Source organism: Ascidiella aspersa, chromosome 1, assembly GCF_963924565.1.
Source record: "Ascidiella aspersa chromosome 1, kaAscAspe10.2, whole genome shotgun sequence".
NCBI lineage: Eukaryota > Metazoa > Chordata > Ascidiacea > Phlebobranchia > Ascidiidae > Ascidiella > Ascidiella aspersa.
This window is the reverse complement of record NC_139447.1, coordinates 19,811,539-19,828,293: the sequence shown is the minus strand read 5'-3', so window position 1 is coordinate 19,828,293 and position 16,755 is coordinate 19,811,539. Positions and strand designations below refer to the sequence as shown.

At 36.1% G+C, this 16,755-nt stretch overlaps 2 protein-coding genes across 2 annotated transcripts in view; one reads left to right on the top strand and one right to left on the bottom strand.

Annotated features, from left to right (window-relative positions):
- The first annotated feature begins 7,727 nt into the window (after positions 1–7,727).
- Positions 7,728–10,114, top strand: LOC146168193 (gremlin-2-like). The gene has a single exon (XM_083388888.1). The coding sequence runs from the start codon at positions 8,455–8,457 to the stop codon at positions 9,205–9,207; it is 753 nt and encodes a 250-aa protein (XP_083245014.1). The 5' UTR covers positions 7,728–8,454; the 3' UTR covers positions 9,208–10,114.
- A 384-nt stretch (positions 10,115–10,498) lies between these two features.
- The window catches only part of LOC146168191 (uncharacterized), a 77,589-nt gene continuing 71,332 nt past the window's right edge, over positions 10,499–16,755 (bottom strand). Inside the window, exons 20-23 of the mRNA XM_083390678.1 lie at positions 15,917–15,968; positions 14,565–14,711; positions 14,183–14,273; positions 10,499–11,158 (exon numbers count right to left, since the gene is read on the bottom strand). Of these exons, the coding sequence (XP_083246804.1) occupies positions 11,099–11,158; positions 14,183–14,273; positions 14,565–14,711; positions 15,917–15,968 (350 nt within the window). The 3' untranslated portion in view covers positions 10,499–11,098. The remainder of the gene's footprint in view (positions 11,159–14,182; positions 14,274–14,564; positions 14,712–15,916; positions 15,969–16,755) is intronic.

The following is a 16,755-nucleotide window of genomic DNA, read 5'->3' as shown; positions in this document are numbered from 1 at the left end:
TAGTGAGCATGTGTATAAATTGAACTAAATTATTGGCGTAGGTGCATAATTCTAAAAATTAGAGCATGTAGGTAACAGGACAAATAATTTGCATACAAAATGATTGCGTGCCGGTTTAAACACAGTGATGCAAACTACTTTGCACTACTGCAGTAAAACGGCTGACGATTCAACATACAGTTTCATAGCAATCCGGTTTTGTCGTTAGCTCAACATAAAAGATTAATTCGTAATATACATAGCAAACATTATTTTACAAGGTTATGTTATTACCGGTACCAGAAAAAAGTCAACTTTCTACACCAATACTTTAAATCAGGGGTCGGGAACCTTTTTCTAGTCGCGGCCCAAAACCAAACTTAGAAAGATGTTAACTAAGAATTATGTAATTAAAATTTGAGAACAAGTTCTGTGAATTAGGCGGGCCTCGGATCTTTTTTTGCACTTAAAAACGTGTTTAATTACATTTAAGGAGGCAGTAAAATGTTGGCGCAAAGCGCGAAAATTTGTTTGGTTTAAAATTTGAGACAACACGTCGTCATCCGTACTACAAATGAAAAGTGCAATAAAACTATTTGGAGGAAACGCGATAACCTCAATAGTAAATATAGTTCAGTGTTTGTTAGTGTTTTTAAGTAAGGCTGCACCTGGCGAGCCAAGCGGGCCCGATTGATATACCCGCATTTCTTTTAAATTAAGTTCTTATTACATTGCCGAAAATAAAGAATGAAAAAATGTTAAAAAATATATGTCCAATATTTTTGAATACGTTTTCCGTTTGTCTGCGCACTTCGCAGCCTTCCACGGCGCAACGGTAAGAAAGCGCTGATATATTTCAAAAGACAGCATCAAAACGTAAACAAACCGGAGGTAGAAAGATCAGTCGCGCGAAGCACGAAAATTTTTAGCACTAACGTTGTTAAAATGAAACGTTTGTTAAAAAAATAAGTATTTGAAATCTCGTGTCTATAGTTTGTCAAAGAGGCGGCGAGCCAGACGAATTACATTGGCGGATCCGGCCCGCGGGCCGTAGGTTCCCGATCCCTGCTTTAAATATACAAAATTTGCAGCGTATAAAACGGTGAAACGCAACAACAACCAACAATCTTACATTAGAAAGCCAATTTTACGCCAGAAACTACTACAAGTTCGCATTACTAACGTATGTTTTGGCGTTTCACTTGTACGTTTTATGGTTTCTGCGCGGCAAAACAGCTGTGGAGTTATAGGCTCTGACAATTTATTTGCCAAAAGTAACTTAATGCCATTTAATAATCATTAATATGATTATTACACTGGTCAACAAATTTTCACTTTTTTTTCTAAACCAGAATGCGAGTATTTCATCTAATCATCTTAGATGTATTTTTCGCGCTGATTTCCAAGATACTTTTAGGTTTTCTCTAGCACAGGGGTCGGCAAACTTTTTTGCAATGCGGATCGGTTTAAAACTAAAAACCGGCCTTAAAAAAACAAATGTTTAGTTACGGAAATTTATTTACAACTTTTTTTAATGCGCAAAGAGATGTTCCCATCTGGGAATTATTGAACTTAATGATACCCGCGGGCGGCCGACCTGCTAAGCAATTTAACCCAGCCCGCGGCCCATTTCAATAAAACTTTTATGCCTTTACGCTTTCTCTTAAATTACACTTGTATACAGTGGTGGAATTCAAATTTTGTCAGCCAGTTCTATCACAAATGTCATATTTTTCGGCTGGTTCTGTTATCAAAAGTCATATTATTCGGCAAATAAACTAATTATTTTTTATATATACGGCAGAACTTCGTTTTACGAAGATAAATAGAAGACAGTGCAATAGCAAAATAAAGCAGCAGTCGTCTTATGAGTTGTACTTATTACGCAAAAATTCAAATTTTAGACAAACAATCACAAAAGGAAAATTACTAAAACTATAAAAATTACCACCATGTATAACTGTTACGAGCGAACTTGACCATCGCACATTTTGAATAAAAACACGTGAGCTACTTGGATCTCAAAAATCGGTGTATCAGTCTATCAGATAAGATGCAAAAATCCATTGACAGTAATGCTAACCGGTTGGATGATCTCATAAAATTTTGTGAGTCGATCGGTTCTGTAGAACCGACTGAATCCGACCACTGCTTGTATACCGTTATTACCTATTCCTACTCTTACCAGCTTGTCAAAATAAGGGTTTTTAAAGCATTCTTTTAAAATAAGTTACACGTTGTATTACCGTATATAAAATTGTATTTTGATTCCTTTTTGACCAGACCCTACATGACATTTTGACTTAAAAATATAAAATAATGGCAATATAAAAAAGTACGAAGCACAGAGCAACACCTAAAAAGTATAAAATAGACATACGTACAAGAATGCCAGATTGGCTTTTTTGACAACAAATTAAAAAAATCTGGCATATTTTAAACGGGGTTGATGTCAGAAAAATCATCAGGCCTTTTGGCCTTTTTCTGTCATTTTTATAGAGGCTAAAACTATAGATCAGTGATTCTCAACCTTTTTTAGAGGTTTGCAAAGAGCCGCATAAAAAACAACAGTAGGCATATAATCAAAAAACATTAAGAAAGCAACAAGAAAACAACAAATATACATTACGCTAGCCTAGGCTAATTAATTAACACTGTTTGCCATAGCTTGTCGATCAGGACTAAATATATTGTGACGTAACAAACCACAAAATTATTTTAAAGAGCCGGATGGAAGTACCCAGTAACATTAGTACTTCGTACTCGGTATCTTTGCTGATACAATTCATTAATTCTTGATTTCTCTTACTTACTTTGTTGCAATTCTGCTACTTCTAACTAATTTTTCACTCGGTTAGAGAGCCGCAAAATGTTCAGTTGAGAGCCGCGGTTGAGAATCACTGCTATAGATGCTTAAACTTGCTAAAACTAATTAGAAAGCATACATTTTTTCGAAACTTTTCCTGCTGAAATATCAAAACAATAAATTATTTTATTATAATGGGACATTGTTTGCATGAATTTGGCCACAGCACACTAGTTGTTTTGAACCTCACGAGAACTTGTTACTAATTGTGATTTTTGATCATACCAATCAACCATGGAGCATATTTGAACGAAATTTAGTAATAATAAAGATACATTTAATTGTTTTTGACTTTTTTTCAAGGTGTTTACGTACAGTTCGGGTTTAAATCAAAACTTTAATTTGGCAACCCTGCTACGGACCGGAAGCAAACTCCTCGGCGGTTGCCGACCACTGCTCTAGCACATCACAATTTTAAAATATCCTCAAATTTAAATTTTACGAAAAATCGCATTGGAAACAACTCACAGCTGTGTTACATGGCCCGTACAACGTCTGACATAACTTTTTTATACACATAACTCAAGTTATCACCATAGAACTTCCATGATGGAATTTTCAACTATTCCCCCCTCCTAAAATCCTTGGTGACGGGTTTTATTGCTTAGGTTTTCTGGAAAGAAGTTCAACTACGTGTGCAGAAAATGCACTTGAAGTGACATATGCATAACCCATCTATATAAGCTAAGCAGATCATTAACACCGAACGGAAAAGAATGCAATTTGCATCTTCTAAAAAGTTAGAACACTGTCACCAAATGTTAGCCAAGCGCGTAATTCCACCTTTTTGCAATGTGCATCCTTTAGAATAATATTTTGTTCCATCAAGATTACTTCTGTTTTGCTTAGCTTAGTAGCGAAAACTTTTTGGTAGAGAACTGCTAAGCATAGAACATCACTTTTCTATTCCTCGAGCAAGAAAATTTTAAGGGGCGTAACGTTTGTGATATCAGCTACTTACGGTTCTCTTATAGGCTTGTAGTCGTATAGTAGTGCAACTCGCAGCATGTAGGTTGTCTAACTTTTCTTTTGTGGCCCATTTAAGTTGCCAAAAAATTCTGTGGCCGTATAGTTTTAAGAAATAAAAACTGTAAAATAGGTTTAGAACAAAACACAGCAGAACAGATTATTCATTCAACCGTGCATTAGTGAGATACTTGTGGCTGAACAATAAATTTACATTCCGTTTTAATTCCTCCCAAAGTCGTTATTCCTGTAAAATGAAATATAGTGACACAAATGAAACTAAATCTAGCTTTTTTAAATTGGTCTGTGGCCTTCCTCAAATGTTCTTATGGCCCACTGGTTGAGAACCGCTGTACTACATCAATCTCAAGCAAGTGGATTTATTTTAATCCTAATACAAGCAGTTCTGACTTTTCTTTTGAAAAAAACACGCATCTACAGTTTCAAATGCTGTTTAAATCTGTCTGGAAAACACAATTGGTTTTATACTTTCGTTTTGGTTCTTATTAACTCTATTCAGTCTTCAACTTTATCAGACAGAATTCAAGACTTCCGGAAGTGAAACATGCATTTGGGCATTATGTGGTATAGGTCTCCTTGCTGAATCTAACAGCTTAAGTACAATTGTCAAACTTAATGAAACCTGAAGTGCTTCATTGCTTGGTCACTCAAATTTGAAAAGCATATGCAACAACATTACTGATTAAAGTCTGGCATTACCGAACATTTCGTCATTTTGATTTTTTCTGCTGTAGTACTACGAGAACTTAAACAACATGTACTGTATACTAAGCTCGGATGCTGTTTTTACATCTGGCTACTTAATTACAAAAAATTGTTGATACCTTTTCAGTTTTACTACACTACATTGCTTTTTTAGAGATGCCAGTAAAAAACAGATAAAATGGTGTGTGAGTCACATTATAGTTGGATTATGTCACAGTGCGCAGTTTGCCTATTTTAATAATACAACAATACATAGAAAAAATTAAAATGCGAATATTTAAAAAATCTGATGTGCTAGAAAAAAATTAGAGCATTTTTAGAATCAGCGCCGAAAACACATTAAGAATCAATCTATCACATCTCCGTTTAAAATTTGCTGTTGACCAGTGTAATCTTTTTATCCAGCCATGTGCCACCTCCCACGTCCCTTTGTAACTGAGAGTTTTACCAGTAAACTAAATTTCTATGTGCTTCGCACGATTAGACTTAAAATCAATACCATGTTCGACTGTTCGTGCACTAGTTCAACCGAAAACTGCATATTTTTGTATTAGCGTGTCGTTACTTGTTTTATGATGTTTAGTTATTGTTTGGCTCGCGGTAAGGTAATTTTAATATAGGTTTAACAAAATAACCAATTTCCTGCTAAGCTACTTATGGTACAAATTTAAGTTAAATTGCGAAAACCATTTGTGGATTAATGGTTCAAAAGCCAATGCTTAAAAAATTTGTCATGCACCCTCTTGTTCTGGTGCATGCATATTTTGGTACACCCTGGGGTTCACCGTTTACCCAGGGCCGGATTAACCACTAAGCTACTAAGGCTATAGTCTCGGCCCTGGGAAAATTGGGCCCTCAATTTTTTTAAGGTTACATTTTTGCAAGGCTGTTGGTGATATAGATCCAGTACCAGTGCAGTACAGTTTTTGCTTAGGCTAAAAACGAATGACTGGATCGAATGAATATGGGCCTTATGTGTGAGATAAAAATCGTTTCATATATGCTGCAAGCGCGTTAAGTACTATCTACGTTCTGTGCTATCAAAAAGGGGAAACACACAATAAAACCTAAAAAGCAACAATGCCTACAGAAGAAACATCTATAAATCCATAGTTGGCCTATCAAGACCAACACATAATAAAGCCAAATACGCAGATTACTGTCCAGTACAGAATAAGATAAAAAAATGTCAATAAGACCTAAATCTGTCGAAATACGTCCTAAATTCACTAGAATAAGGCCTAAATGGCCAAAATAACGCCTGAAACTGTATGTAGAGGGTATGGGTCGATCGGGGGATGTAGGTCTGACATAGGACGTTTTGGTGAGGAAGTTTGGATGACATAGTTTGACCTGTGCCGTTAGGGCGCCGCTGTTTTTGTATGGGATGTTTGGCCCTCTTTGGGGTTATTGGTGGTGTTAATGGATAGGGGTTAAAATTATTAGGGGAAAGGATGGGGTTTGAGGTTAGGTTAAGTGTTGTTTAGGCATGATTTTAGGCATTTAGGTCTTATTCCTACGGGTTTTGGACTTTCCAATTTTAGACGGTACCGGTACTACGACTTTTAGGTATTAGACTATATTATTCTGAACTGTGTTTTAGTCCGATGTTGATGTTGTTCTTTTTCAGTCTTATGGTTTGAGTACCTTTTAATCATAGAGAGTGATGTTGTTAAAGGTTGAATGTCGATGACATCATTCATAAGGTTGGTTCACACTAGACGCTTCTGGCGTTAACGTAAAAGTTTTTAAAAAACGCTTTCGGTTGTGGAAGTTGGAATATTTTAACTTTGACGCTTTCGGTTAGGATTTAGGAAATTTGCCGTTAACGCTGGCAACGCTTTAAAAGTGAACTAGACGACGCTAACGCTAGAGGCAAAACGCATCTAGTGGGAACCAATCTATACGTATGCTATACCTGTAATGCAAGGAAAATGTAATTTTAAATATAGGCTACATTGTCATGCACTGTGAGTCTATGACACTTAATTACAATTATTACTTGTTTTTATGTTATGTTTGTGTTATTTTGCAGTAAATAATTTCAAGTTTTCATTTATGTGTTTTTATTACTTTTTGTAGCTTCGTTTGCAAAATTAGACCCTTCAAACAACCTTAGGCCTACAGTAGGGACATCCTTAATCTGGCCTTGCGTGTACCCCAGTGGAAGAGCACTGGTCTAGGGATCAAGACTATGTTCAATCACCTTTGTAAAACGACACTGAATTATATGTAAAACAAACCCAGAGTAATATTAAGATAACATTATTATAAGTACATTTATTGTAAAAAAAACACTACAAAATAGATAGTTGTTTAAAAAAACAATACGCAGTAACAAGCGCGATGGAAGGAAGCCTAAATACAGTATATAAAAATATTACCTAAACAGCAAGATGAAGATGTATAATATCCTCTTATCTAACCCGCTAATCCGTCACTAACTCAGCCGGCAATTCCAACCCTAACCTCAATTCTAACGATACCAAGACCTACCCTTAACCCCAAACAAGAAAATTTTCGTTCGACAGTTGCTTATTTGTGTTTTTACATAATTCCTCTGCAGAAATTGGTGCTTATAAAGGTCTCATTGGTTGTTTGCTTAAAATGTTTAAACCGACATAAAACATAAACAAATTGTGTCTGGCCTTTTACACTTGGATAAGTACCGCTGGGTGGAAGTAAAGAGAAAAATATCAACATGCAACGTTGGAAAATGGTAAATTTGATAGAGTAAGACGTGACGTCCAAAATTATCCTTAATTTGTTAAAATTACTTGTCACCTAGCACACACAATTAACGTTTTGGCCCACATCCACGGATTTAACAATAATGGCATTGCTGAAATAATATAGGCGTATCATTAATATTCTCTTTTTAGTTGTGTTTCCTAGTTTTTAATATTTCATTAAAGGTATTTTTCAGTTATATACGATTTACTATTTTATTCCGAACTTGGTAGGTTAAATTTTAAGCTTGAGGAAAAACGAAGTAAAAAAGAAACTTTGAAATAAATCGTTGTAGTCCTAACGAAGCAACGTGAAACACGGTTAAGTAACCATCACGTTGAAAAAGGCACACTCTTGGTGTACAACAGCGTTGAAAGTAAAATCTGTAAGCATTTTAAGAAGCGTTTCTTGTAAAGAAAAAAGTTAGTTTGGAACACGATGACTCTTGATACGGATGTAATGATCCTACAAGATTATGCAAAAATATTTTATTAACATCTCTGCAGTGTTGTAGATCAAAACAGACTAGCCGGTACAATTGCGGTGCGGTAAAATTTCTTATTGTGTGTAGCAATACAAGATGAATTGGTATTCATTTAATTAAAAAGAGTTCGTTTGTAGGTGTAGAACGAGCCTAGTGTTTAAGCACTTAATAAAAAGTAGTTATTCTATGCCGACTGTAGTTGGCTGTTGCTATGACTCCAAAATGCCACATGTCAATGTCAGAAACTTCGGTGGCACATGTTGGTAGATTAAATGCAATTTCATTTGCATCTTTCTTCAGGACGCAGTTCCATCGATTAAGTGGTCTTGTAAAATCCTAATTCGAAACGTATTGTTGTAGTAGTTGAAAGCTCGGTTAGGCCGTTTTCGTTGCTTCACTGGTTTCAGCTGGCTCCACTGGCGACAGAGTTTCGAGGTCTTGAAGTCGCCTGTCAGTTGAAAACCGATTGTCGCATGCCTGAGAAGGCTTCGGTTACTACTGAATCTAGCTTGTGCCACCAGGTCAGTTTTTGGCGACTCGAGTTGTTTGGTCTTAAGGGCTACATGACTCGACATGTTAACTAGGCCGAAGGTCAGACCGAACTTTATTGTATTTTATCTTACATGTCGCTAATTAAATAACTAATATTCGTACGCACCTAATAAATTGTATTAAATGTTTTAATCGTAGTTGTTGAAGTAAAATGAAATCGTTAGAACCATGCTACAGCGTCTGGGTAAAAGTGCTTCAAACTGGCAAAAAATGTTCTTTTATTTTGCTTCTCGCCTGCTTGTTTCTTATGGTGATTGTTCAACCAACTTCAGCGAAGCGCAATCGCCCACAAAGATCGAATATTCCTTCTCCAAGTAAAAGTTCGGGAACAAACGTGCAAAATGGCGGTAATTCAGAGACGACAAGCCCGCGAAATACACCAGATGCGGATAGTCAAAACGATCTTAGCGTGTTAAAAACTAGCAAACGCGCAAAGACTCTGACGGAGAGGAAGTTTTTGAAGAGTGATTGGTGTAAATCTCGACCTGTACGACAACATATTAAAACAAGAAATGGGTGCAAAGGGGAATTTATTAATCAGTTTTGTTACGGACAGTGCAATTCGTTTTACATCCCGAAAGATCTGGAGATCGACGGGTCGCAAATGACACAAGTGGAACCAGATTATTTTAAATCTTGTTCTTTCTGCAAACCGAAAAGCGAGGAATGGGTGAGCGTACGTCTGCGATGTAGGAAACGCAAACGAAAGCCCAAAAAAGGCAGAAAGCGACGGTACAAGAAGATAATGATCAAGCGAATTAAGGGCTGTATGTGTATCTCCGTTCCTGAACTTGAAAAATTGCAACCACCGACGCCAATTCACCATCCCGGCCTTTCAAGTGTAGTCTCAGCACGCGTCACCAATTCGACAACGGCGACATCGGGCACGATTTCAAATCGCTAGTCAGATTAGATTTTAGCGAGACGCGTTCCACTTGAAGATGCTTGGGTTGAGCGGTTAGGCGCAATGCTTCGGTAATTAACGTAATTTTATTTGCGAGTGCGGGCGGCACATGGAAGAAGTTGAAGTGGAGCATACTCCAGCAAACCTTCCGGAACCTGTACGCCGTGCTGACATAACAATTCGCTTAAAACTAAAGCGGTATTGCGATAAATTGTATTACATTATTCAGTAAATGAATATTTTCATTTTCTAAATCCAAATATTTAACGTTTGCTTTAAATTTTTGAAATAGCACGGTAAAAACAAGGTAAACAAGTCAATTCGATGTTTAAACAAAGTTGAGAATTATTCTCACGCTTCTTGTAGTGCTCTTACATTGTTAAGTACCCTCGGTACTCTCACTGTACCGATTAGCCATATCACTGTTAGCATGTCGAACGGTGACAATGGTAATTGAAAAAAGAGCAACTTTAATTACGTTTGTTGCAAGACAAGGGTCGTTAATATAATATATTTTGTTCGCACGCCGGTATTTGTATCCATAAAACGAACAAACCCACTACCTAGTCATATTGGCGCCGATTAGATGCTACGATAATAACATATCACATTCCACAAATCAACGACTGAAGGACGACTTATGTTTGCTTAAGGTCGTGAAAAGATAGACAATCTTAACTTTCAAAATAAATTCCTGTCAAAAACTTTTTCGACCAGCATTGTCGATTTCGGCAACAGTTAATTTGACGCAAATGTCAATGTCTTTAAAAGCAAACATTACTTTGATAAATGGTATTGCGATATTCGTCTTACATTAGTGTACATATTTTTTATTTGATTATCTATTTTCTTCTTCACTGTCGCGGTATATTATTTGATTTTTGTTTTTAATAAAAGCGTCGTTGTTATCAGAATGAAATTTGTGTTCTCAAACAAAAGTTTAAGACAGTGAATTGTCACATCTAATTGTTAAACGCGCGAAATTATCTATCAACTACATTTGAAGGCGAAATGCATAATTTTATACAACATTACATCTGCTGACCTTAATTAGGGTGCGCGCTGCTCAATCTAGTTTTTGTTTAGCCAGGAATGATTTTAGGTTTTCTTGCATGTTGCAGGACCAATAAAAATCTATACAGCCGAACAGGGTTTTCGGCAGGGCCTATAAGTTGACCGAACAGTTTTATAATAATGTATGGCTGCTAATATTTTAACTGGGTGATTTTAGATCAGTGTTTCGCAACATTACTGCGGTGCCAGGCTTTCTGACACTTAAAAGCATTAAAGGAACAATGTGTTATCCAATTTATTACGAAAAATGCTTCGATAAACATAAAGCGTAATGCCGTTCTGTAAAACCTAAAATACAAATGGAGATCATTATAAGGGAAAGGGATTTTAATACCGTAATTTGTGGGATTAGTGATCCCACTATGGCATGTTTGAAATGAAAAGACAAAAAAACGTTTTCGAGACAATATATGCGAAACTATGCAGCAATATAACATATAAGCAGAATAATAATAATAACAACAATCTAGCTGCCCAATAAACATCCTGACAACAAAGATGTCCAAAATAAAACCACACCAACTGGCAACTGTCATATTACACGAAGTTCGATGTTCGATACTAACGGTAGTAATATTATATATAAATCCGACAAAACGGGAAACATAAAACGTAAAAACCAAGGTATTTCTCCGGTCCTCACCATTACAATTAGAAAATCATTTAATGTTGCCAAACAAAATTAAATAATTCTTAGTCATTCAGATTCACATAGTCAAGCAAAACAAGTTTGAGATACGACAGTGGCAGTACAGAAAACAACAATTATTAGTCGAAGGGTTTAAATATAACTATTTGTCGCTGGTAAAGTTCGAAGTTATTTGTCGCCCGAACGTTGTTTTTGTTCCGCCTCAATATGGGTACCCAGGCGGGATTTCTAAAAGAAAACGTTTAAATTAAAATAGTACACAAAACAACATGATGGTATAAAAGAAGAATAAAAAATATCTGCGTAAACTTTGAATTTTTCGGGCTATTAACGTAATAAATGCGGAATTTTCTAAAGAACCCTGCACACCGCACCGTCAGCTTGGCGATAGATAAACTGAAATTCAAAACAGTTACTAGTTGTGCTCGAGTAATGTTACGAAACAAACAATAATGACTACAAGGGTTAGAAAAGTGTCTCAAATAAAACGTTAGTTATGGTGAAAATATTTAATAGTTTGCTCCTGACATACCCATTTCAATAACAGTGTTGTTGATGTCTTTCAGCAAGTCATAAAGACGTGCAGCATGATGGTTTTAAATGGTGCGCTTAGTGAGCTTTAACTTTTATCTCACATAAACGTATACGCAAGGATTTGTTTTTAATCGCTGATGCGGAAAATCGTAACAGTTCTAGTAAAATTAACTTGCTCGCGTACCCCCGAATTTTTATCTCGTTCCCAGGTTAAGAACCCATGTTGTAGCTGTTCAAATTTAATAATGAAACCCTGGTACATCCTCGATATGCCCATGCCAATGTCGTATGTGTATTTAACAGGAATGGCGACTATCGTGCGTGATTGTTTTTTTTAATATACTCAATATAAGAGTACTTCAAAGTAGCAAACACACAACAATCTATGATCGAAATTGAGTACTTTTTAAAATAATAACAATCTATGTGCCTATAGGACAGACATTTTGTGAAAATGGATCTTTCAAAAAAAAACTTTTTTGCACCAATTTGTTCGGTTCCAAAACAAACTTGGAAAATAAATTGAACCTATAGTGACTGATTTTGACTGAGACAAGAAAGTCTATACTGTTTTGCTACCATTCGAAGTCATTGTCGTCACTAACGTGCATTAGGGCGAGGAGATATCTTCTTTTTCAAATATTCGGTTTGCATAAATTGATGCGATTTTTATTTTAGGGCAATTTTAGTCATCTATTAGTAAAAATATTTTTTGTTAAATATATAAAATTTTTATTGATTTTGTTAAACTTTGGAGTTTGTTGACGTAATACAATAATATTTTTTATAAGATTTGTTTGTGGCATTTTGTCCATGATAATACATAGGCATAGTTTTCTTACATCGATTTGAGCAAACAGAATCCCCATCCAGTCCACATTTTGGGCATGACCGTTAATTATTTAATTCTATGTATTTAAACTCAACCTTAAAGTAAAAAGCTCTATACAACAGATGTGGGTACACTTCTTGATAACAACATTAAAAGTCGTTTCTAGGGTAGTTAAGTGCTAGATTGGAATAAATCCTTGTTTGGGTCTTTTCACTGATTTATTTGCATTATGGGCAAAGCATTTATTTGCCATTTTCTGCTTTAAACGTAGTTTTAAACATCTAGAATGCGTCCAACCAGTGATTTATTTTTGGTGTTATAAATTAAATAAGCTAATATGTTTTCTAGACGATCAATATGGATCGCTTTTAACCCCATTGCAAGTCGGTTGGTTTCTTGCCACGAGTATACTGGTAAAGCATAATGTAAACATGCAGTATAGAAGTTCTGCTCTCCAAATTAGTTTACGCAATAATACTTAAACGACATTTACGTCATTCAAAGGGAATGGTTTGTCATATGTAAAAACACAGGAATAAAGCGACTGTTGGCATTGTTTTATTTTTGGCTGACACTTCAATGCTGTTTGGTTAAAATCTTTCTTAAAATTTGCTGCGGTAGATACATTTGAAGTCGGTGAATAACTATGAAAAAACTAACATTGGTTTATCTCCACTACTTGGCGTTACACCTAAATATAACCGTTCGGGCTTGTCAAAATACTTAGTGGACCTTTTAAAATCGAAGTTGATTTATTTTTAATCTTATATATATAGTTTAATTTAGAGTCCTGTGTTGGCGCCTTCACAGCATCTATCTATCCTTGTTGGGCGCAAATAAAAATGGGCGATAAAAAAGTATAGATGGTGATCGTTGGTATAGGGTCGCAGTGCCACGGCAACTTCGAACACCAATACACGATGTATGATAGTGGTTATCAACAATAATAGCCACAAAAAGCAATCAAAGGTTTTTCACGACTTTAGTTAACGTCTTTTTATCTAATGAAAAGATTTTGCGCTTATGAGACTCAAGTGAAACCTGAAACTCGACTGGAAAAATACAAACAGTGTCAACTGTCCAGAATCTCCAAAAGCGCATCACACACGCCAATCAAAGAAACAAGTTAGGTTTAGTGTAACGGCGGATGGGTGGCGCCTGGTCCTGTGTAGACAAGCACGTCACAATAAGCACCACTTTAATTGTCGCCTTTACTGCCATGACGTCACTAATGTACGATGTTATAAAAACAAACGAGTACATGAAACTTTGGTGGTCTGTTTGACTGACCTCGTCACTTTACAACAAGGTAATACTACACACTACGTGAAATATGTTAGGAAGTGTTTCACAAACGAATGTCGGACAGGGTTTCTCGTTTGAAATAAAATCTACAGCACTTCACAAGACCATAAAGACGTAAAACAATTGTCCTGGTAACCTTGGAGTAATATAGTTTTTGTTGTTTTAAAACACAGAAACAGCCAAGTAAAAGTGGCATATTAAAGGTTGGTAAAAGGCGTGGCGCCATTGATGCGCGTATGCTGCTGTACTATATATGCTACAACTTGTTCCCAAAGCACATCAACTAAGGATACGCTTCTTTAAAATGTAGGGTAAACATATATCGTGCAACACAAAAATGCCCAGTAAATATTTTAATGACTTATACTTTTTCCGAGTGATTGGCAATCGAAAAAATTAAAACCTTATTTTTTTAACTTTAAATCGCTCAATAAACAAATCTTTAACACTTAGCTAATAAACCACCCCTTTAATGCTACCCAGAATAAAAAAAACAGCATTTATTAAATTGATAGCCAAACAGGTTACAGTTCACAAATGTGGATTCAATTTAGTGAAGAGGAGTCAATATGAAAACATACCAAACTACGTGCTCTAGAACGCTTCTGAACCACTGTAGTTGTGGTGGACTTGGATCGCATGTCATCAACACTTTCCTTCGCACACTGCTTTCTAAACAGATAAATATATTTGTATTAGGGCTCCATAAATAGGCGACACGAAAACACCTTGATTTAGAAAGCAACGGCCAGGAAAAAGTGGAGTCTTGTGGCAATTTGGTGCCAAGCAAAAACAAACGTTCGTAGCGATAACAGAAAAATTCTTAGTTTGTTAGGCTTGCTAAGCCAAAATCACAAAAAAAACTAAAGCCTTCGTGTTTATCAAGGCTTACAATAAAATAGTATGAACCTTCAGAAGATTACAAAAAAGCAAAGCAAACTAGTTGGAAATAATAGCACTTACTTTTTGTTTAAACGGACTCGTAACTGTGCTGCCCACAGTTCGTCAACATCCGCACAAAATGATATCCAATATTCAAAAAATGATTTAGGGTCAAGAGAATTTGATTTGTGTACATCCGGTTGAAAATAATTGACAGTATGTTGAAAGCTGCAACAAAGAGACAAAATAATAATGTAGAAGTTCTATTCCAGAGACTAATTCGTCAGAACAACGCGCGCAAACTGCGTGGAAAATTGGGACAAAAAGAACAAATGTGCTGCGACGTGCTTAGCGTTGACAGAACGAGTGTAGATTTTGTCTCGAATTTCGTGGATGACGCCGTCGAGTCGAAGAAGACCTTTGATGGTGAGGCGTCGCCACAGCGGGTGCAACCACACACCAAAAGCACCACAACAAACATCAGAAATGTTTTGTGCATAATATAAACCAACTCACAATTTAAAAAAATATAAAAATGACGTAACACAATTTTGTGATTTGCCGTTATACTTAAATGAGTGGGTCTCAAATTTTATTTTTTACATTCATTGCCTAAAGAAATGTCGTTTGCACATGACAACAAGGAACAAACAGCTAGCAAACCGCACATATGATAGTAAACTTTATTTGATGAGTATGGGAAAGTCCCGTCTAGTGAAAGGTTTTTGATGAAAGGGAGATAAGGAAAGTGAATCCAAGCAGGCGTGTCTGTTTACCAAATGCATTCAGTAACCAATGCCTGACGCCAGCTTAAACCCACTTAAACGACAATTTCGTGATGCTCGCCCACACGACGCTACTCAACCAATTACTTAACCATGTTTCTGCTAGCCATTATGACTATAAAAATGCGGTAAATAAAACTAAGCTATCGAATTACAGAAAGAAAAAAACAACCGATTAATTGTGAACATTTCTTTATACCTATTAATTATTTGTAAAGTAAAAGCAACATTTAGAAACATAAAATAACATAAAAAACGGATTGGGAGAGGGTGGGCAAGTGCGGTGAGATAATCTGCACGAGACAGGTCATTATGTTATTGCTGGTAAGCCTGTTAGGCGGATGCTTGCCGGGCGCCAGTTGCCATGAAAACATCCGATAAAACCGCAGATTGTGGCGCCGCTATTCCCAGCAGAAAGCTGCTTAAAACTAACGGTCGGTCTATCGATCAGATTCACCGTGTGAGTCTTGATATGGGGTATCAGCATTACACCATATTTTTATATATTCCAACAACACAAGGCAAAAAATCAAATATTTAGCATACAGACTGTGGATATATACTTATTAGCTTAATATAAAATTGTTTTATGTAGTATTTTAAATAAACTTATAAAACGAAACTGAACACCTTAAAATAAAAAAATACCTTTGTCGTGAACTGCTTAGTTTGCCCTCAACGTCTTTCAAATTTAAAAAGGCTGCAAAAAAATGACGAAGATTAATATGTATTACAAAATGTAAATTGTGTAAGTCATTATTAGGATTTATTACCAGAATAACACTACAAAAAAGAATGTTGCATATTCCCAGAATATCATAACACAATGTCAAAGTTATCTTATTTGTCAGTTATCTATTTTGTTAACTTTACGCGGAAAAAATCGTGTGATTATTATTGCTTAAAGCAGTAAATTTAAAACTACGCGGCAAAATCACAATCAGCTTCGGTCGGGATTTTTATATGACGCTTGCTACAAAACGTTTAGGACGATAAGTGAATGAAAGCGCAGGTATGTGCTACCGACCACTCGGCGCCTATTGCGGACCACACGAGGATAAGTGGAATCCGTTTTCCTACCTCCTTGCAAGCGCGCTCTGTAATTAGTAGTTAGGTGACGTATTAGGCGTGTGCGTTGGCGGTCAAATTAGCTGCATTTGCCTCGTCTTTTAGTTTATGTTGGCGCGCGAGTTTGTGGCACAACTGAAAGGCGAATTTTTAAGGCATTCCAAAAACGTTTCGCTTGTACTAATACTTAAAACTTACGGGAGGGTTGTATGGGCCGGCAGATTTTATAATGAAGAAATGTCAAACGCAAAAAACAACGTAAACGAACGCGAGGACGAAGCACACTAAAGACGGAAGAAAATGCCACTTCGGAGTGTGCTGCAGTTAATAAAAAAAAAAAAATTACAACACGGTTAGTCGGTTACACTCATACTCTCGTTTTTTAACAGCGAAAATTTATTAAGATGCGAGTTGTTACA

What these genes read in the sequence shown, in the direction of transcription:
- LOC146168193 (XM_083388888.1), top strand. Translation starts at nt 8,455, where the DNA reads ATGAAATCGTTAGAACCATGCTACAGCGTCTGGGTAAAAGTGCTTCAA.